We start from the raw sequence: 22,144 nt of genomic DNA on the forward strand, positions 1-22,144 counted from the left end.
GGGGCTCCGGGAGCGTGAGTGTGAGCGTGCGGCTCCGGGAGCGTGAGTGTGAGCGTGTGGCTCCGGGAGCGTGAGCGTGTGGCTCCGGGAGCGTGAGTGTGAGCGTGCGGCTCCGGGAGCGTGAGCGTGCGGCTTCGGGAGCGTGAGTGTGAGCGTGGGGCTCCGGGAGCGTGAGTGTGCGGCTTCGGGAGCGTGAGTGTGAGCGTGGGGCTCCGGGAGCGTGAGTGTGAGTGTGCGGCTCCGGGAGTGTGAGTGTGAGCGTGTGGCTCTGGGAGCGTGAGCGTGTGGCTCTGGGACCGTGAGTGTGCGGCTCCGGGAGTGTGAGTGTGAGCGTGTGGCTCTGGGAGCGTGAGCGTGTGGCTCCGGGAGTGTGAGTGTGAGCGTGTGGCTCTGGGAGCGTGAGTGTGCGGCTCCGGGAGTGTAAGTGTGAGCGTGTGGCTCTGAGAGCGTGAGCGTGGGGCTCTGGGAGCGTGAGCGTGAGCGTGCGGCTCTGGGAGCGTTAGTGTGCGGCTCCGGGAGTGTGAGTGTGAGCGTGTGGCTCTGGGAGCGTGAGCGTGTGGCTCCGGGAACGTGAGTGTGCGGCTCCGGGAGTGTGAGCGTGAGCGTGGGGCTCTGGGAACGTGAGCGTGAGCGTGTGGCTCCGGGAGCGTGAGTGTGCGGCTCTGGGAGCGTGAGTGTGTGGCTCCGGGAGCGTGAGCTTGTGGCTCTGAGAGTGTGAGCGTGGGGCTCTGGGAGCGTGAGTGTGCGGCTCTGGGAGCGTGAGCGTGTGGCTCCGGGAGTGTGAGCGTGAGCGTGTGGTTATGGGAGCGTGAGCGTGGGGCTCCGGGAGCGTGAGCGTGCGTCTCTGGGAGCGTGAGTGTGAGCGTAGGGCTCCAGGAGCGTGAGCGTGTGGCTCTGAGAGCGTGAGCGTGCGTCTCTGGGAGTGTGAGCGTGAGCGTGGGGCTCTGAGAGCGTGAGCGTGGGGCTCTGGGAGCGTGAGCGTGGGACCCCGGAAGTGTGAGCGTGCGCAGTCCTCTGTGGGGCGTTTGGCGAGGGCAAGAGTAGTTTTTACTCCACCTCTCCCTGGGTCCTGTGGAGAGCTTTTTGGAATGTTTTATTAAATAAAAGTTTGTGTTTTAATTATAGAGCATGTTCCTTGTGGAAAACGTGTAGGTTGAGCAAAGTGAGACGAGTCAGACGTGATCCTGTAGAGTTAATGTTTTGGTGGATTTCCTCCGCGTGTCGTGTGTCGTGTGTGTGTTCACACGGTGTGACTGTGGTAATTTGTATGCTTGCCACCTCGCCTCGTGCCGTCCTCGTGTCCCCACGATGCGACGCGCTTGTGCGGAGTCACGCCGCCTGTCGTCTGACGTGTGCGCGCGCCTCGCGTGTGGTGCCGGGCGCTGCTGCCTTCGGTCGTGAGAGAGCGCGCGTTGTGTGGTCCCTGGTGTCTGGGTTTCAGGAGTCCTTCAGGTCGTGCTTCTCGGGCTCTTTGTTGCCCGTGCTAACGTGCGTTAACGATCACGAGTTCTTCAAAGGGAGCACGCGCTTGTGGGAACTGGGGTGTTGGTCCGCTTGAGTCCGCGCTCGGGGCGTGTGGCGGCGCTGACGAGCGTGTGCAGGGGGCGAGCGTCGGCCCTGGTTTCTGACGTCTGCGGGCAGAGTCGTCACCCGTAGCCACGCACGTCTTCACGGAAACCCCTTAGCAGTTGGGGAAGCGACAGAAATGTCTAGTGTCAGGCTCTCGCCTGGGTCTGGCTGCCGCTCACCTCGCGGCACCCCCGCCGCGTGCCCCCCCCCGCGTGGACCCCCCCCACGTGGCCCCCCCACTGCATGCTGCTGGCCTTGGGGGCAGCGGCCCGCTGTTCTGAGGGACTGACCGGCTGGCTGGCACTGAGTGCTGCTTTCGAAATCCCATTCCCTCGAGAAGGCTGGCGGGTCAGAAGGCACGGTTTTGCCATGGGGTGTGCTCGCGGGCGACGGCAGCCAGGAGGGGACCCTGGGTGTAGAGGGCAAGTCCCTCCTTCTTCAGTTCAGAGACGGGGAAACTGAGGCCCACCTGAGGGAAAAACCTGCCCCGACAGTCACTCTCCAGGGAAATTTTGTTCTGAATTCACGTGGACAGTTCTTTCTTTTCTAGAATCACGCCTCTTGAGCGACAGTTACTCCCTGCCGTGGTCGAGATTCTGACCTTGTCTAGCTCTGAGGAAATTGTTAGTATTTTCATTTATTCAAAAGCACCATTAACATATCTTGGAAAGAAAAATTAAAACATAATATAAAAGAAGTTTTAGACAACGGGAGACAAGCAGTACGGATTAAAAGACTGAATGACCCCGAGATGCTGGACATGGTGCGACACACCTTCCTATTCGTCTTTTCCAGGAACTTCATTCAGGGGTTGAGCCAGTTTCCACTGACAGAGAAATGAGCCTTCCTCCTAACCTTGCAGGTGCCGTGTGTCACGTCCTGGTGTCCAGGTCGCACGTGTGGCCTATGCCCTGCGGGCAGGGCCCTGAGGGGTCTTCCTGTTTGAGGAGCTACATAACTGAACCAAGTCATGCTCCATGTCTTTTTCCCTACAGATTGCTCCTGTAGAACCAAAAATAGCACTTTCTTTTCTTAGACAAGTGTTCATTTTGTAAATTACATACCTTGGTAGGCAACCTTTTAAAATCAAATTTTTCAACTTTTCTTTCTCTGTAACGATTGGAAATTCTGATTCCAGTTAAGTTAGTAATTATGTGGTTTAGCTTTTATAATTTTTAATGACTACAACTGTAGGTGTATTCACAGTTCCAGAACAATTAAGAACTGACATTTTTATTGAAAAAGAGCGTGTACCAAAAATCCTATTTCCTGGCCAGGAGTGTCTTGGGGCATCAGACATTCCATCACAAAACTTCCAGAAGCCTTAGAAGAAGGCTAGAGAAGAACCCCCTTAGGCGCTGGGCGTCCCTCGAGGACTAAGATGGCAGTTTGGTATCGGGGCCTCTACGTCCCTGGTTCCAAGAGACACATCTAGATCTGCATGTTCCGGGGGGGAGGGGGGAGCTGTGAGCAGAGGGTCAGGGTGGAAGAGGCCCCTCTGCACTATTCCTTGTTCTGTCTAGTGTTCAGATGTGCCCCAGAGGCACAGTGGATGTGTGTGCAAGTGTGTGTGTTTGTGTGGAGTGTCAGCATTAGGCTGTCAGAGAGCAGGTGGTGGATATTTCTGCCCCCTGGGAGAGGGGGCATGGAGCGTGCGTTCGCCTTTCTCAGTGCCCATCCTGGACACGGCTGGGGTGGGCCTGCCGTGCCAGGGGCTGCGGGGTTCCCCCGAGAGGGGTGCTGAGCCGGCCTTTGTCGGATTTGACGGTCTCTGATGTGGCTCTCTCCCCTCTTGTTTTTGTGCCTAGGGAAGATTTAGGATTCAGATTCATATCTGAACAGGTCAGCCACCACCCCCCGGTTAGTGCATTTTATTCAGAAGGCCTCAATCAGGACTTCCTGTTTCACGGCTCCATCTACCCGAAGCTGAAGTTCTGGGGCAAGAGCGTGGAGGCCGAGCCCCGGGGCACCATCACGCTGGAGCTGCTCAAGTGAGTGCGGCGGCCGGGAACCTGAACAGAAACGCAGACTCTTCCTTCCAGTGTGGGGGTCACAGCCTTTCTCTGTTCAGGCCTTTCCAACTGCAGGAGCCCCTTCAGATGGGAACTCCCTGTCAGACCCCTCCCCGGGACGGGCGCAGTTCGCACGCCTGATTGCTGTGCGCCCCATGTGACCTGAATCGCCTTCATCGCCACTGCTGCTAGCTGTTCCCGGACGTAGGAACTTCCAACAGCCACCGTTTGCCCTCCCACGCGGTTCCTGAGGGCTGGGACCGGGGAGCCGCATAGTAGGCCGCCCTGGCTCAGGGCCCCTTGGGGTGGCAGAAGCCATGGTGTCTTTTATGACCTCATCTCAGAAGTGACCCTAACCTTAAACCCCCGTTGGTCACACAGACCAGCCCTGCTTGAGGGCAGGAGAGAGACGCGGGCTGAATCCCAGGAGGTAGGGAACACTGAGGGGCGTCCTGGAGGCTGCCCACAGACCTGTTAAACCTTCATCCCAACGCTCCCCCATGCAGTGTTGCTCAGACATCTCGCAAAGCAACAGCCGAGTCTCTAGCAATTGCCTGGATGTTGCAAAACCATTGTTAGATGGGTCCAGGCCGCGGAGAGCTGCTGGTTCTCGGAGGTGCTAGTCTTGCTCACCGTAGCCTGCTGTAATGAAGCATCTGGTATCAGTTTTGCTTCGTGGCTGGTGGCCAGAGAATAGCAGTACCTGAGTCCCATGCATCTCTGGGCCCAGTGAGGGCACCCCCTTTTCTGGGAAGCGTGCCTGTCTTGCGGTGGTCTTTGCTTTCTTGAGGTGAGGCATGCAGAACTGAAACGTGGCAAACCTTATTGATTAATGCGTTTGGGTTCCCCCTGGAAATTTGAGGGGTTCCAGGTATTTATCCTGAATACTTCTGCTCTGAGCTGCTCTCTGCCCTTCAGTATGGCTCCCTGACATGGCCTCCCTCAAAACACGGGTCTGTGCCCTTGATCCACCTTTGTGGGGCTTTCTCTTTGGGTCAGGCCTTTTGGGGAGCATAAGGAGGACACGCAAAGTGTTTGGAAGGTTGTTCTCGGCAGTCGCGTGTGCCCCAGCGTTCCTGCCATGGAGCGGCTCCCCACGACCCTGGGCCGGCCCGGGGCATGTGGCTCCTGCTGGTGGAGGGGCTGGTGTGCCCACAGCTTCCCAGGACAGCCGTGTCTCTCTGTCTCGGTGGTCTCCTGTCGCTTATTAACTTGTCCTGACATTTCAGTAGAAAGCTTTGTTGATGCTACAAAGGAAAGCAGAAATAAATTTCAAACAAATGCTAAGTAAATCGCCACCGTTGGAGGGAGTTCAAAGCAATACTCGGCTCTTGTACGGGTTTTAAGGCAATTATGGTTTAATTCTGTCTGGTATTTCGCTTCGTAGGTCACGCAGTGTCTTTTGCTTTGCTGGCCTCTGACTTGCTTGTTTTCTGGCATGTTTCCCAGACACAATGAGGCCTACACCTGGACCAACCCCACCTGCTGTGTACATAACGTGATCATCGGGAAGCTCTGGATAGAGCAGTATGGGACGGTGGAGATTGTAAACCACAGGTAATAGTGCCCAAGGTGCCGTGATGGTCACAGAATGCGTGGGACGTGCAGACGCGCTGCATCCTCGAGGAGGCGCTTCCGCCCTGCTCCCTGCGGCTGTGTCCGTCCTCGGGGTGTGTCTTGCTTGCACGGAGGGCCGGGCCCAGTGCTCCCTGGCGCGGGTGCTGGTCGGTGCTGGTTCGTCTCTGGTGCCCCTTGTTGCTTCCTGTTTTCGTGTTAGTCACAATAGTGAATTTATTTTGAAATTTTAAACTACACTGAAGGATGGTGTGATTCCCAGATGAGAAAGTCACTACCATCCTCAAACGTTACCCACTGTCCATACCTTCTTCCTAGGAGCTCATGACCTATCGGCTTTGTTTTCCTGCAGCTTTATTGAGATATTGTTTGCATATCATAAAATTCACGCACTTAAATTGGAAACTTAGGTGATGTTTAGTGTATGTACTGAAGCGTGCCGCCGTCAGGGTTGGAACCTCTCGGTCGGCGCAGCGAGCTCCCCCACATGCCCACCGCCGCCCCCACCCTGGCCGCCTCTCCTTCCCCGTTCACCTCCCCCGGCCATTTCTCATCACACAACAGAAGCCTGTGTTTGTTTTCCCCGCAGAACTGGAGATAAGTGTGTGCTTCATTTTAAACCCTGTGGATTGTTCGGGAAGGAACTTCACAAAGTGGAGGGGCACATTCAAGACAAAAAGTAGGTCTACGCATGGACGGTTCAGCCCGGGCTCCTACGGCGTGCGCGCACCTTGTTAGCGATGCCATCATGCCAGTGACGTCTGTTCATGGGAGAGAAAAATGATGACTCTCTTCTGTTTAGAAAAGACATTTCCTTATTGAGTCTGCAAGGGGACGAAGGATTAGTTTTAAGTGTCGTCTCTGGGTTGTGAGTGAGTGGGGTCTGTCTGTCCGTCTCTTGAGGATGAAAGATCTGCGTCTGTTTTCTTTTGATAAAATGGACGTGAGGAAATTAGGCGTCCTCACGGAGAGCTAATCCTGCGGCTTTGCAACCAGAGCTGAGGTTGGAAACGTGAACGTGAGTCTCCTCCTCTCTAGCAGCGCCTGCTACCGGTCGTCGGCACAGCTCCAACCCTCGCTTATGAGGGCTTTTAAAGTGTTTGTGAGCAGAGAAACGGTCAGAGTCCACAACAGATTTTCTGGGGTTTTCTCTCCTTTGGGTTACTTACCTTATGTTTTTGGTCTCAAATTTCCCATTTTTTTTCCCCAGTAAGGAATTTGGGTTTTATATAATGTCATGAAACTCCTGCCAGCTCCGAAAGCCATACATTTTTTTTTCTTTTTTACAAGTAGGCTCTGTACCCAACGTGGGGCTTGAACTCACCACCCCGAGATCAAGAGTCACGTGCTCTACCAACTGAGCCAGCCAGGAGCCCCCGACACATTTTTAATCAGAAACAAGTTTCCAGTGTAAAGCAGTGGGTGCTTTTGCTCCTTCTTCCTACTCTTTGGGTAGCAGAAGGTCACCTGCTCAAATGGCCTGTGAGATGCTTTTAGGCTTTAGACTCTGAGCACCTTGCCCACTGAAGTAAGTCGGGACTCAGCCCGCAGACTTTGGAGGACAGCAGTTCTCTTCATGACCGCGCCCGAACAGCCTCTCCCTGGTGGAAACAACCCCAGCAGAGACTGTGGTCGGCTTGCGTACAGACGCGGGCTATAGAAGCGGAGCCCGTGCCATGCCTTGAGGCACGCTCACCAGCCCTTAGGGGCTGCAAACCCTGTTCTGATTTTCTGGTTTTCTGTCCCAAATTGGAGTGAGCTCTTTCCTAATGCTCTACTTCTTGGAGACAGACCATGTTGGCCAAAGTGTCTGCTGAGTGAGGACTGGCCGAGTGTCCCCCCACCACTCCCTGCGTGCTAGTTTTCCAGGCTGAGCCTCTGAGACAGGGGTGCCCTCCCAGGATGTCACACGCCTGGCAGAGTAGTATTTCCAGGGAGCGCATGGCCACTGTGCTTTCCCTGCAGGAGGATGCAAAAAAGAAAAAACAAAACGGTCCTACACTATTGGCGTTCCTTTTGGAATCAGGCAGAGTGCTCTGGTGGTTGACCTGGAAAGTCTCCAGAGATTATTATTAAATGAAAAAAGCAGGCGAGTGATGATGTGGGCATCCGATTTGCAGTTATATTGAAATTGAAGGGCTATTGATGTGATTTATTGGGGGTGGGACACAGTGCGTGGAAGTTTGTGCATTTCAGGGATGGTGACCAGACAGGCAATGCAGGCTTACATGACACCAGACGCCCCCTGTTTCTCACCTTCTCTGGGTGGCAGGGCCCTGCCAGCCACCCTTCGGGGCTATGTGTCCTCATCCTCTTTGCTGCTTTGGCGAATCAGGCCCGAGCAGGGGCCCTAAAAGGCAGATTTTCCTCTTTGCACTTATGTCCAGAGAAGTCCTAACATTTATAAGAAGACAAGCCAGAACGGGCATTTATTCCATGGTCAAAATTAAGGTGCTGCATGTTTAGATGAATGATTTTTGATTAAATTCCCTTTGACAGGGTGCCGGCTGGCTCAGTTGAAAGAGCACGCAACTCTTGATCTCGGGGTTGTGAGTTGGGTGTAGAGATTACTAAAAAAAATAAACTTTAAAAAAATAAATAAAATAATTTCCTTTGCAGCAAAAAGAAGCTCTTTATGATCTATGGAAAATGGACAGAGTGTTTGTGGGGCATAGACCCTGCTGCATATGAGTCCTTCAAGAAACGGGAGAGGAGAGGTGACCAGCTGAGCAAGGCACAGCCGGTAAGGTGTTGCTTTCCCCAAGGGTGGCCCCCGGGGCCGGGGCGGGGGGCAGGGCTTTCGGCTGCTGGAGTGCTGGGAATCAGCCTTCCCTCTGCTGGCTGGCTGTGGGGTCCTAGATTCTGCCTGTCGGTGCGAGCCTGCTTGTCTGGACGCTCCATGGGGCTCGGGTTTATCTGCATGTTGGCTGTGCAGAGGCGGCTGTTGTCGGCTGGGCTGGGTTCCTTGGTGCCTCCCCGTGCCCCCTAAGCCTGGCAGAATCCAAGTGCACCTGCGCTTCTCTCTGGGAACCCTGTGCTCTGAGTGCTTCTTCATACCCTTCCTGTGTTCTTGAACCTTGTTCGCTTAGACCCTCTTCAGAAATCAAGAGAAGGTCATGTCTGTGTTTTTAGTTCTGAGAGCCAGGTAATATATTCCACAGTCGAAAAGTTTTGGCAAAGATACTTTTCCCCTGGAGCTTTGGAATTCTGATGATCTTAGGGCTAGTTATTCTTGAGCTTCAAACTAGAAGTGGTAGTTCAAAAGAGATGTCCGATTTTTTGAGGTAAGAAGTCATGGGCCAAACCCAGTGTTTGGTATTTCTGTCCTAAAGGTGTTGGGCCTCCCCCAGGGTTTCAGTGTCTGGCTGTGTGGCATTCTTCTCTAATGGTGCTCTTTGACTTAAAAAGAAAGTTTCATTTAAAGACCACACAGATTTAGAACGGGAAATCCATTGAGGATTGGCTTTTAATGCCTTAGCTTGGCTTCATTGTCCTTTGGGTAGCCTAGATGTGAGAGGTGGTTTTACGTGAACACTCATCCCTGAATGGCCTCTATTGAGCTTCTGGCAGCAAACCCCATAGCCTATGGCCAATAGCACCAAACCCTGTTGGAGTCAGCTGGGGGGTCCTGAGGCCACCTCATCATACTCCAGCATTCTGGAACAGCCACGTGGGGGCCCACGTCTTTCTCTAGGCCCCACTGAGTTTGAAAAGTAAGGTGGTGGTTGCATCTTCTTCTTCAGAGGTGGTCTCCAGCTGGGGTTCAGCCTAGAAGCACTGAGATACCATGAAATCCCAGACGTGAGCCAGTTCTTTTTTTTTTTTTTAAGACTTTATTTATTTATTTGAGAGAGAGAATGAGAGCATGAGATGGGGATGGGTCACAGGAAGAAGCAGACTCCCTGCCGAGCAGGGAGCCCGATGCAGGGCTTGATCCCAGGACTCCAGGATCATGACCTGAGCCAAAGGCAGCTGCTTAACCGACTGAGCCATTCAGGCACCCCTCCGTGAGCCAGTTCTTCGCTGCAGGGAGAGCCGCAGCGTGTGGGGATGGTCTCTGGCTCAGGAGAGCCACCCTTAGCTTGAACCGGACCAGCTGTTGGGGAAGGCACGGCCCCCTCCAACAGGGAGCAGACTCGCTAGCATCGCTTTGTGCTGCGTGCACTTCTCCCCACAGGAAAGCGCTGCCTGGCTGCTGACGTCTGCTCTCTCTCGGGGGCCCCAGAAGAGAGAACACCACCGTATCTCCTCACTGGCGAGCGCATCTTGCCCTGCCCAGGGCCATCGCTGGCCAGACAGTTGCTCAAGAGTAGCTGTCCCTCCAGGCTGGCTATCTCAAGTTTTCTGTGTTTCAGGACAACGGCTCCCAGAAAGCTGATGGCGACGTGCTGGACTCCGTGCCCGAGGTTCAGGAGACGGTGCAGGTCATTCCTGGCAGCAAGCTACTCTGGAGGGTCAACACTCGGCCCCCCAACTCTGCCCAGGTTCGTATGCCCCCCGCAAGTCTGGGCCTCTCTGTGCCGCCAACCCCTGGCCCGGCCCCTCAGCTGTTCTTCAGGCCATTGTCCCAAGGCAGAGGGGCCCTCTGTCTCTGGGTTGGACCGTGCTGCAGCGTGAGCCTGTGGGGGCTCCTGGCCCTCCTGGAGCCCCAGCCGAGGCCTGGCCTTGGCCTGACCTCCCTGCAGCGAAGGCTGTGCTCTGCCAACATGTCGTGTGGGCGTGACGCGCCCCAGCACGCGCATGGTGTGATGACTGCCTGCTCTAGACAGCCTGCACCGGCTGGGTCTTCCTGAAGGGCCTTCCAAATCGGTCTGAGACCTTGTTTTCTGACTTATCAACTTAGAGGTTTAAATGCGTTTTGTTATTTTGAAAATTACACTTACAATTTGTATTACATATAACAAGCTAATAAATGCAAGAACATTGTGTAATAAGTTTATTTTGATATCTATCGTTAATTGTTTTGTTCAAATGTAAGTTACATATACAACACGTTATACAATTTTTTATTGTATTTCACACCCTATTAACGTAGCAGGACACTGTAAAATAAGCAAAAGGAAACAAAATATCCCCGTGTGCATATTACGTAGCATAGCCACAGTTTGCTCTCAGCAGGGTGTAAAATGGTATGACGGAACAGAAAAAAAGCCGTATTTCTTTTCAGGGAATTCCTTTTACAAGTAGTGCTTGCTCTTCCCTCCTTTGGTTCCCTACGTGTGTGGAGCTGCCCACAGACGCTGGGTGCCCCTGGGCCCCAGGAGCAGAGCTGGAGCACAGCCTGGACCCCTATCTGAGGTGGCGGCAGGGACCTTCTCCGCACCTGCCTGGGGCAGGGGCGCGCTGTGGGGCTCTCAGGCCGCATCCAGGCAGGGGGATCTGCAGGCAGTCCCCCAGGAGCTGGTGACACTCAGCTGCTCCAGCGGCTTCGAGCTGTGAGCCGGGCGCAGAAACCAGTACCGTTGGTGGTAACTGTCTGTGCGTCTCTCTCCAGATGTACAATTTCACCAGTTTCACCGTCAGCCTCAACGAGCTGCAGAGTGGCATGGAGAAGACCCTGGCCCCCACGGACTGCCGCCTGCGCCCCGACATCCGCGGCATGGAGAACGGCGACATGGGTGCGCACGCGGGCTGGCGGGGGAGGGGCGCACGGGCTGCAGGTGGACAGACGGGGACGTGCAGGACAGTGCTTCTCATGCTCTCCATGCTGGAAGAGTTTTAAGAATTCTAGCCTGTTCCAGACCCTTTTGCAAATACGATGCATTAAATTACAGGAAAAATGAAACCGAATGCGTGCAAAATATAAGTCCCCGAGGTTTTATTATTAGCGTCAACAGACATTAGGGTAATGTTCCAAAGATTGCACATTTTGTCCGTTAAAAGTCAGCATAGGCCCCATGTTCCAGGCTAGTTGGCTCACATACTGTGGACGTGTCTGTGTGACGGAGCTGGCCACGTGCTCGCTCCCCCGCTGCCTCGGGTCAGGCTGGCAGCCCGGGACACCCCCGGAAGGCTGTCTGAAGTGGCCCTGGGACTTGTTTACATGGTTGGTGTTCAGTGGAGAGGATGTGCAGGGCAGGCGGGTGGGCGGGCAGCCCCCCCCCGCTCTCGAGAGCCAGCCTCTGAGCTCACACTCGCAACCGGGCAGCAGTCCTCGGGCTCCCGCGTGGCAGCTAGCTGTGGGTCACGTCCACAGGAAGTGGCTCCTGCTGACCCTGCCCTGTGGGTTGAGTTGCCCGTGAGCCTCACCACGCCCCTGCGTGATGCTGTTTCACAGGTTCTGCTGCGCGCCCCTGCGTGGTGGGGGCACACGGCCTGCCTCTCCCCGAAGCCCTGCTGGTGTCCGGGCACCACCCTACCCTCGCCCCGGAGTCTGGTTTGCAGATGATGACATTTCTGGCCAGTGGGACTTTCGTTTCAGGTCTGGAATGGGGCAGTTCCAGCATCTGCTTCCTTTAGCGCTCACCTCTGCTTGAGGTCAGCTGGGAGCTTCACTGTCAAGCCTGACTCCTGACCCAGACCGTGTGCTTGGCCCTCAGATCTGGCGAGCCAGGAGAAGGAGCGGCTAGAGGAGAAGCAGAGGGAGGCCCGGAGGGAGCGAGCCAAACAAGAGGCCGAGTGGCAGACGAGGTGAGGCCTCGGTGGCAGGGAGGGGGCAGTGGCAAGGGCCCCACGTGCACCTGTGGCTGAGCAGAAGCTCTTCCGGGGTCCCGTTAACGTGGGGCCCATGGCACAGACGGGCCGAGTCTCCCAGGAGGCGAGCATGCACCCCGCGGTGCCAGCACAGGTCAGCTCAGGCCCGGGCCTCGCAGTCCTGCCCCCGGCGTGTCTGACCCTGAGTGCTCCGCTCAAATAGGGCACATTTTAAAAGGAAACGTAGTCTGAAGCAAGCCATTAAGGGGAGGCAAACACAGCTTTCAGAAGGGCAGCGCTGTGGAAGAAGCCGTGTGTTCAGCCATCACCCCGTGGCCCTGCCACGGACACGGCTGCTGTTCTGCACATCACCTGCCACGTGGCACAGGGGGCCTGAGTGGCCACGGCCGGGGACAAGGTAGTGCGGATGGGGGGGGCCTGCAGGTCAGGACACGCCTGTGCTCAGACCAGGTGGGAGACGGGGAGACGGGGAGCGGCCACTGCCAGCCCTGGGCTGCCTCCTGCTGCCTCCCTGCAGGATGGGGGCAGTTGTAGTTTGTCAGGAGTCACAGTTCAGTCAGGTAAGTGCCGTGACACTTGAGCATAACTAAAAATACGCACCTTAAAGTGTTCGTCCTACAGAAGTCTTCAGGTGGTTCTGAGCTGTTCACTCCGTATTCTTTCCAGTCACACTTCATACTTTGTCATAATTGTTCTCCAGGCCCAGGACGATCACCTCCAGTGACGGTTATGTGACCAACATTTTTAAAACCAATTCTTCGTGCTTGGGCTCCCAGTTTGATTAGTATCGTGCTTTCAGTAGTTTGATATTTGGAATTGCCTTTGTTCCCAGAAAAGGCTTGAAAAGAGTTAATCTTTCATTGTTTTTCTTTAAGTGGTTGATTTAAAAAATATATTGTGGAGATAACGATATTTTGTCCTGAGATGGTGACTTCTACTTTGTGAGCCCCCCACATCCACTTTATGATAACTTGCAGGCGTCCTCTGTTGTCTTCATGTTGTGCAACAGAAGTGGAGGTGGCCCAGGGGGTGGGGTGGGGGGGCTGCAGGGGCAGGGGGGAGGGGGGTGCAGGGGGGCTGCAGGAGTGGGGGTACGGGGTGGAGGGTGGGGGGCTGTAGGAGCAGGGGCGGGGGTGTGGGGGGCTGCAGGCGCAGGGGCAGGGGGGTGTGGGGCCACAGGGTGGGGGGCGAGGGTGTGGGGGGCCGCAGGCACGGGGCCACAGGGCGGGGGTGTGGGGGGCTGCAGGCGCAGGGGCACGGGGGGTGGGGATGGTGGTTTGCACAGGGCACAGGTGTCCCACAGGAGCCAGTGGGGGCCTCCTAGGGCGCACGGCCAGAAACGCAGCCCGGTGGCAGCCACCACTGTCCCTCTGCCTGCAGGCTCTCCCCTCTCCCCAGGTCGACGCAGGCTTTGAGGGAAGGCGGCACTGTGCGCCTTCCCACCTTGAAAGGTGCGGGCGCTGTTGAGCAGCCAGGCAGCCTCTGCTGATGGCCCAGCGTGTTTTCTGTTAAATCCTTGAGGTTTTGCTGGTGAAGCGGACCCCAGGCTTGTTTGGAGGGGAGAGTCCGAGTGAAAATGTGGTTAAGCCTTCTCAGCTGAAGTCGCTGCCCCGGCCCCGCTGAGGGTTGCGTGTTGCCATGGGGACACCCCGTGGGAGGGACCGCGGCCCTGACTGTGCTCTCGCCTCCTGAGCGCCTCGTCTGTGTTGCAGGTGGTTCCACCAGGGCAGCAACCCGCACACGGGGACTCCTGACTGGTTGTACACAGGGGGTTACTTTGAGCGGAATTTCTCACGCTGCCCGGATATCTACTGAGGGGCTGGAGTGGCCCCGGACCCCGGGACCGGAGGCTGGACTCCGTCAAGCGGCTGCTCAGAACTCTGGTCGCGGCAGAAACCGGCTTTTCCAACGACTATGTTCGTGGCGACAGCACCATCCCCGGTCGAGGATTTTATTCTAATTAACTTTTGATTTTGCCAAACATTTTACTGCTGTTGCAGTCTCTTCATAAAGCTTCACTTGGGATCATCATGTTCTCATTAAGGGTGGAAAAGGAAAATCCTTTGCAGTCCCTTCACATGACGGGACTCGGCTGGGCTTGTGTAGCTGACGGCACCCTCTTCCTTGTAAAGTTTATCACTAAAGTCCGCGACCAGGGGGGCTCCTTTAGTCATAAATCCCTCCATAGTCCTCCTTGTAACGCAGAAGGGTTTCTGAGACTGTTTTGAATGTGAACCGATAACAGGGGAAGATGGATCTTGAAAAAAATCCTTTGAAGAGCTTTATACAGGCCAGGAATTAAGGTAATACAAGAGTGAAGATTTTCAAAGCATCAGATTGAATGAAATGAAAAGTTGTCAGATTCTGTATTTTTTACCAATCTTCGATAATGTAAAGATTACTTTTAAAATATTTAAGTTAAAACTACTTGAATAGTATTTTGCTGAAAAGCAAGATATGCATTAATCACCAATTGTATACTATCCAAACTGAAGCATTCCCATGACACCCTGGGACAGCTGGAAACCTGGAGGGGTGCTGATGGAACCCCCTGGGCGGCTCCCAGCCGTGAAGGGAGCCCCGCCTCTGGCCTCGTCCACACCCCTTGTCACCAGGGCGTCCTGGTCAGTGCAGGCCACACCACGTCACAGAGTGTCACTGTTCCCAGCTGTGTCCCCGTCTTCCCAGCATGCACATTCAGACGCGGGTGAGTCACAGCGGGTGTGCCCCACGGGAGGGTCCGCAGCAGCCTTTGCTCACAGCCCTGTAATTAAAGTTATTTAACAAAAAATAGGTGTATGTCCATTTTAGCAAACATCTGTTCAAGTGACTGTGGTCTTCCTGTAGAAATGTCAACACCACAGGGCGCAGCAGGGCTCTGAGCGGAAGGCCGTCCTCTGAACGCATGCACACACTTGCACACTCAGGCCCACACGCAGTCGTATGTAGGGAATGGCGGGTTCTCCATGAGAGGGTGTCGTCCCTGTGTGTCCAGGCTTCAACATCACATTTGTAATTAAAACTCTTTTAAAAGCCAATACTTGTTCTGAAGGCTTGATTTTGTGGCTTTGGACACAGGAAGCCAGGGTGGAGGGAGGAATCGAGAGAATCTGCTCGACGGGGACATGAGCGGAGCCACTGGCGCAGGGTTTACCCTGGGGACGCTGTTCCAAGAGCAGATTTTGGGGTGTCTGGTTGTCTGCGTGGGGAGGCCTTTGTGGCCGGGGCTGGGCTCGTTTTCTGGGGGCGAGCGCAAGCTGAAATTGTCCAAGGGCACAACCCTAGGACACATTTAAAATGACAGGAGTTAGGGCATTTTAACGACTTCTTCTGGATGAATCCATTTCTCACGGCCACTGGTCATTGGCCAGCAAGTTTTGTGCTTTTAAGTCCGCCGACGAGGCCGGGTCTCAGGGTCAGGGGTGTGTTGGCCTGGGCCCAGCCCAGGCGCCAGAGGAGGGGGGCAGGACAGCCGGCGCCAGGGCCCAGTGTGTCCAAGGGGCCCCTGTCACTCGGCTTATGGATTTTAACCTGCCGTTTCTGCAGATGCTGACACGTAAAGTTACTGCCTCTACTTTGTGCCCCTTGATAATCTCGGACGTCAGATGTTGGTCTGTAATAAAGAGGTTTCCGGTAGAAAATGCATTTTAAAAAACGAGCACCTGCTACTGATGCATTTGGCCTGTGTGGAATGTGATGGCCTTCTTGGCCACGTGATGTCCTTGTGGCTTTGGCATAAGGGCCCAGGAGCTTTTTAGAGTCCTTTTGTAGCTTAGAACATCCGTGGAGAATGAAAAGTAGAGCATGCTTTCCCCAAAGAACTTGGTATTTTGGTTTTATTTCCTTTTGAAGTTAGGGTTCAGTTACATGTCCCTGGACTCTGTGCATTTATCAAGAGCCACTGGAGATCTCGCCATGGACAGACAGACGCTGTCTTGGAGTCTGTCTTGTGTACGGTATCAACTAATGTCATGGGGCCCCCTGGCGCTGACCAGATTTCACAGGCCGCCTCGTGTTGGGGACAGTCCTGTCTGGGTCGCGGGGCTGGCACAAGTCTGTCCCGGAGTGGCCAGGCCCAGGACATCACCCGCACCAGCTAGGGTGTGGCTTGTGCTCGGGAGCAGGCAGTGGAGAAGCAGGCCCTGGTCCCTCAGGGACATCACCGCATTTTGCCATGCCAGGCTGCCACAGAAGCCAGAAGCCGCCAGAGCACTCTTGTCTCCGCACGGGCGGATGTGAAACACGACGGTCCCAAGGGCTTTTCCTCATAGACACGGCGCTCTGGGAGGGTAGCGGCTGCCTGGGAATGTCGGCGAGGTCCTCCACAACGAGGTGGAGGCCGGAGAGGCCGCCGGCAGGGTGCCTCTGAGGAGCAGCTCGGAGGGCTTTCTAGGCCACCGCATCCCCTTCCAACCCCACCCGCAAAGCTCATGTTGCCCATGCTTGTGGGAGGGTCAGCCCGCAGACCTGCCAGACACATGATCTGGTGTAGGGGACCCATGTCAGACCCAGCGGGTCCGGCACTTGGAGAGGTATCGGGTGCAGCCCTGGTGGCCTCTGGGAGCCCCGGGCAGGCCCAGGGCCCATGCGCTGGCCTTGTGTCCGACGGAGCGTGGAGCGACCCACTGGGGAGGTGTTTACGGTGAATGCGGAGGACACACCTCCTGCTTGCGGGGTCCTTGTCGGAACACAGGATCAGGAAATCCGAGCAGGACAAGAGAAACTCCGGGAGGCTCCCCGAGATCCAGCCAGCCCTCTGGGCAGCCCCGGCCAGAAGCTGCTTCTCAGGACACTGGCTCTTCGAGAAAAAGTGCTCCCCAAGAGAGATGGTGACTGACTGGCTTTACCAGTCCCCAGTATCCGTGAGAAGCATGGCGGCGCTGGGAAACTTCGAGCTCAGAAGCACCAGTAACACTTCCCCTTGCCTTCCAACAGGAAGGGCAGGGGCCGTGAAGAGCTGCGGGGGACAGGCGGGCCCGGGGCAAAGTTCAGTCAGTACAGAGCTCCCCCTGTCCCGTTTCTCTCATCTCAATGTCCAGACTTTCAAACATCTTCCAAAGGACTTTGTTGGGTCCGCAGTGGGTGCAAAGATTGGGGTCCCTGATAGGGCAAATTACTTTGGGCTTCACTGGCTTCTGCATTCTCCGTGTGCGGGTTTTGCAAAGTGAAAACAGCATGTTTGGTGTCTCTTGCTGGGAGTTTAGTGGACAGTCAGCCCAGTGGTTGTACAGCTCCTTTGTCTCTTTGAGAACCAGAATGCTTCCGGCCAAGCGTGTGCGTGGCCGGCCTTCAACACTGTTTATCCTGTCAGTGTAGCATGAAAATGTCAGGCAAGAATACGAGCTAGTGAGATGCATTTATTTTTATAATATGTAATAACTGGCAGCACCCATCTGTATAAACAGAATCAACCACTCTTAGATTGTTTGGGGGGAGACTGGTGCAGATCTGCAAAGGTAAATGTTAAACCCTAGCTCCAAAACCAAATTTCTTTGAAAATGGGTTGTAGCTGACATTTGTTTTGCAACTGTGGCCAATGTAGACATTTGTTTTGCACTGAACAATTTTTCACTGTCTCAGCTGTTCTGGCCTCTCTGGAAAGGGCTGCAATTGGGCTACAGACGAGTCCCCGTGCACTGATGTCAGATGTTTGGACAGTGTGTTCTGTAGGGTTGGCCCAGCAAATGGATTGTTCCAGAATATTGCTTGTCATGGTGGACAGGGGATTCAGGGGCACTTGTGACACCACTGGGCAGGCCACTGGATGGGTGTAGGGGTCTGTGTTCTCTGAGCAGTGGGGAGCTCTGAGTGACCATCTCCCTTTTCTCCTGGGAATCGGAGCCTATTGCCGAAAGCAACGAAATGCCCAGAACACAGTGTTAGTCTGACCTGAGGGTCCTTGTTGCCTGGCCGCTGTCCTAGGCACCCAGCATCCTCATGCTTTCCGGGCAGATGAGCTGAGTGGAGACAGTCCTCTGAAGAGCCATGGTGGCTCTGGTCAGAAGGACAGACGGCCCACAAGATGGTAACGCCCTCGGGATGCCCAGCTGCATAGAAGAGGGGCTCCCCCACGGGCTGCCGTGTCTGATGACAGGGATCACCAAGCACTCAGCACTGCCAGAGCCAGGACCTGCTGTCTTGGGAGCTTAATCCCCACAATTACCACCCAGTCCCACTAGTGGAGGGGGGAAAGAGGGTGCAGGAACGTGGGCTTGCCCTCGGTTTCACAGCAGGTAAATGGAGGAAGTGGGATTTAACCCGTATTTATAGTGAAGCTCACCCCGTGTGCACTTGACAAAATTCATACCGTCTCATAGCCACCATCAACATATACGATCAGATGACAAGGATGTCAAGACCATTCAAGGGGGAAAGAACAGTCTTTTCAACAAACAGTGCTGGGAGAACCGGACCCCTACCTCACACCTTCTACAAAAGTAACTCAACGTGGGTCAAAGACCTAAATGTCACACCCCAAAACAAAATTTTTAGTTTTAGTTTTTTTTTAAGATTTTATTTGTCAGAGAGAGAGAAACAGAGCACAAGCAGGGGGAGTGGCAGGCAGGGGGAGAAGCAGGCTCCCCACGAAGCAAGGAGCCTGATGTGGGACTCGATCCCAGGACCCCAGGATCATGACCCGAGCTGAAGGCAGACGCTCAATTGACTGAGCCACCCAGGTGTCCTGAAATTTTTATTTTTTGAATTTATTTTTTTTAAGATTTTAATTATTTGGACCAAGAGAGCACACGAGCAGGGGGAGCAGGAGAGGGAGAAGCAGGCTCCCCGCTGAGCAGGGAGCTGACCTGGGGCTCGATCCTAGGACTCTGGGATCATGATCTGAGCCGAAGGCAGATGCTTAACTGACTGAACCACCCAGGTTCCCCAACCATGAAACTTTTAGAAGAAAGCATAGGGCCCAAGCTTAGCGACATAGGACTTGGCAGTGATTTCTTGGGTAGGACATCGAAGGCACAGACAACAGAAAACATAGACATATTGGACAAGATGAAAACTTAATGGGCATCAGACAGTATCATCAGGTAAAAACGCAACCCACAGAATGGGCGAAGATATAGACAAATTGAATATTTGATAGGGTTTGACATCGAGAATATGCAGAGAATGTCTAAGACCAAAGAAACAAAAAACAACCTGATCCAAAAATATGCAAAGGACCCCATAGACATTACTGCACCGAAGATGCACAAATGGCCAGCGAGTCCATGAAAAGATGCTCGGCATCACTAATCAGGTGGGAAATGCAAATCAAAGCTGCAGTGAGACCCCATCTCACACCCCTGAGGATGGCGACTCTCGAAAACAAGCACACACCAAGTGTTGGCGAGAATGTGGATGGATTGGAACCCCCGTGCACTGTTGCTGGAGGTCTAAAGCGGGGCAGCTGCTGTGGAAAACAGGGCGACAGTTCCTCAGAACGTTACCAACAGCATTACCAGATGATCCGGTAGTTCTGCTGTGGTTCTGTGCCCAAAGGAATGGGAAGCAAGGTCCTGAAGAGAGATGTGCATGTTCATGTCAATGCAGTGTCCCCCACCATTGCTGAATCACGGGAGCAACCCAGGTGTCCACCTGGGCATGACCGGATGAGCACAATGTGATCTACGCCTACAAGGAGGGGAGTCCCGACACCTGCTGCCACGTGGACAAAGCTTGAGGACGTCGCTCTCAGTGAGATAAGCCCATCCCAGAAAGACAAATACTGCAGGATTCCCCTTACATTACATACTTAGAGTCGTCCAAACATGAGAGGCAGCAGGATGGCGGGGACAGAGGGGGTGGGGAGTTAGTGTTTCACAAGGCGACAGGGACTCTGATGCTGCACATCATGAATGTATTTACCACCATTGAACGGCTCACTTAAAAATGGTTAAGATGGGGGGGCGCCTGGGTGGCTCAGTTGGTTAAGCGACTGCCTTCGGCTCAGGGCATGATCCTGGAGTCCCGGGATCGAGTCCCGCATCGGGCTCCCTGCTCAGCGGGGGGTCTGCTTCTCCCTCTGACCCTCCCCCCTCTCATGTACTCTCTCTCATTCTCGCTCTCTCAAATGAATAAATAAATCTTTAAAATAAATAAATAAATAAATAAAAATAAAAATAAATTATTCACAGCCCAGGGGCACCTGGGGGGCGCCTTGAGCGTCTGCCTTCGGCTCAGGTCATGATCCTGGAGTCCTGGGATCGAGTCCCACATCGGGCTCCCTGCTCGGTGGGGGGTCTGCTTCTCCCTCTGACCCTCCCCCCTCTCATGCTCTATCTCATTCTCTCTCTCAAATAAATAAATAAAATATTTTTTAAAAAATGGTTAAGACGGTACATTTTATGTCCTGTGTTTTTTACCACAAAAAAAAAAAAAAGGAAAGAAGCAGTCAGCGGTTACCGGGTTCGAGAGGAAGGAGAGATGGACAGGAGGAGGGCAGAGGACTTCAGGGCAGTGAGACCACTCAGTGCGGCACTATGATGCTGGGGACGTGTGTCACACATTTGTCCAAATGCACGGCCGGCGTGCAGGGAGATGGGCCGTTGGCGACACCACGTGTCTGTGCAGGTCCACGGGCTGTCACGTGCCCTCCGGCGGGGGTGCTAATGGTGGGAGGAGGTGTGTGCAGAGGGTTATGGGGGAGCTCTCAGTACTCCCTGCTCACCTTGGGACTGAACCTACAATTCCCCCCAGAAAGAAAGGATCATTAAAAGGAAAGAAAGACGATCGCAAAAACCCGCCTGTCAACCCGTGTTGTCAGGGGGCGGGCCGCTGTGTCCTCACTTAGTTCTTTTTTTTTTTTTTTAAAGATTTTTTTATGTATTTATTTGAGAGAGAGAGAAAGAGAGAGAGCACATGAGAGGGGGGAGGGTCAGAGGGAGAAGCAGACTCCCTGCTGAGCAGGGAGCCCGATGCGGGACTTGATCCCAAGACTCCAGGATCATGACCTGAGCCAAAGGCAGACGCTTAACTGACTGAGCCGCTCAGGTGCCCTGTCCTCACTTAGTTCTGTCACGTTCTCTGCTCCGTGCTCCTGCCCTTCTCATCAGTGTGTTTTAACTTGTGTTTCTTATATGAATAATGGCGTGGGCTCTCTTCTCCTGTGCCTCTTGCTGGCTGTACCCCTTTGGTGATGTGTCTGGGCACGTCTCCTGCCCCCTTTCGAGTTGCACCCGCAGGCCCTGTGCCCTGCCTGCTGCCCGTGCAGGAGCCCCTGGGCCGCCCGCCCTGCTGCCTTGTCCCCCATGGTGCCCCGCAGCCGGGGGGGCGGGTGCACCCAGGGGCCTTGGCCATACCCGTCTGCCTATGGCCGCTGTCCTTGCTGGACGTTTGTCGTGGAACTAGCCTCAGAAGCGGGCCCCTGGCTCGAGGAGGGCAAGTACTTCGGGTGAGGGTCCTGCGAGGCCACGGGCTGGGAGGGAAGCATGCTCTTCGGGGTCTGCAAAGTTGGTTTCCCTGTACCCTGCTGAGGCAGCTTTTTAATTTTTCCTAACTTTTCCTGCCTGCTGGCCCATGTTCAGGCAGCCAGATTGGACTTTCCCATTGTTGTCTTTGGTTTCCCGGAGCGTCGCGTGCGGGGGTCTCGCTGTCATGGGCTCATGGCCGTGCCCTCTCCCCTGTGGTCTCTGGGACCCTAGGGTTTCAGGATTGATCCAGGCCCCCATGAAGCTCATGTGTGTGGATTTGATCTGTTGGTATTTACCATACTAGGAAATGAAATGAAGAAAAGTAAAAGTATTTAGCTAATTAAAAAATAACAAGCTCATTATTTGTTAAACAACATTTTTAATGAAAAACAGCTACATTTTCCAAAACAAAATTGGTGAGTCTTTAGATCACGAGACAATGGATAAAGAAGTGGTTGTCCTTCAGGGGCACCTGGGCGGCTGGCTCTTGATTTTGACTCAGGTCATGATCTCAGGGTCCTGGGATGGAGCCTCGCGTCGGGCTCCCTGCTCAGTGGGGAGTCAGCTAGAGATTCTCTCCCTCTCTCCCTCTGCCCCTCCCCTGCTCACGTGCTCTCTCTCTTTCAAATAAATAATAAATCTTTAAAAAAAAGTGGTTATACTTCAGGTATTACACAGAACATCATATAGGAGTTAAAATGAACACACCAGACTTACGTGTATCAACGTGAATAAATCTTCAAAACAAAAACTACCTTCCACTTTGATACTGTTTATAAAAAGCTTCACAAAGTTTACACATATAAGTGACAAATCGTCAGGCAGCACACATGGTGGCTTTGCTTTTGGAGGGGGTCTCTAGAGCGGGCTGGGGGGGGCACAGGGCTCCGAGTGGGTGTGCCCCACTTGCTTACTGCCAGCTGCCGCAGC

General features: G+C 54.3%; 1 protein-coding gene across 7 annotated transcripts in view; it reads left to right on the plus strand.

The window, feature by feature from the left end:
* The window catches only part of OSBPL2 (oxysterol binding protein like 2), a 46,468-nt gene extending 31,620 nt beyond the window's left edge, over window positions 1-14,848 (plus strand). For all 7 annotated transcript variants that reach the window (XM_035025513.1, XM_035025508.1, XM_035025509.1 and 4 more), the window contains 8 exons: window positions 3,378-3,560; window positions 5,031-5,138; window positions 5,746-5,835; window positions 7,776-7,899; window positions 9,512-9,640; window positions 10,651-10,774; window positions 11,696-11,786; window positions 13,523-14,848. In XM_035025513.1, coding sequence (XP_034881404.1) covers window positions 3,378-3,560; window positions 5,031-5,138; window positions 5,746-5,835; window positions 7,776-7,899; window positions 9,512-9,640; window positions 10,651-10,774; window positions 11,696-11,786; window positions 13,523-13,625 — 952 coding nt within the window. In that variant the 3' untranslated portion in view covers window positions 13,626-14,848. The remainder of the gene's footprint in view (window positions 1-3,377; window positions 3,561-5,030; window positions 5,139-5,745; window positions 5,836-7,775; window positions 7,900-9,511; window positions 9,641-10,650; window positions 10,775-11,695; window positions 11,787-13,522) is intronic.
* Window positions 14,849-22,144: the final 7,296 nt, after the last annotated feature.

Source organism: Mirounga leonina, unplaced genomic scaffold (assembly GCF_011800145.1).
Source record: "Mirounga leonina isolate KUSES-001 unplaced genomic scaffold, KU_Mleo_1.0 Mir_195, whole genome shotgun sequence".
In the NCBI taxonomy this organism is placed as follows: Eukaryota; Metazoa; Chordata; class Mammalia; order Carnivora; family Phocidae; genus Mirounga; species Mirounga leonina.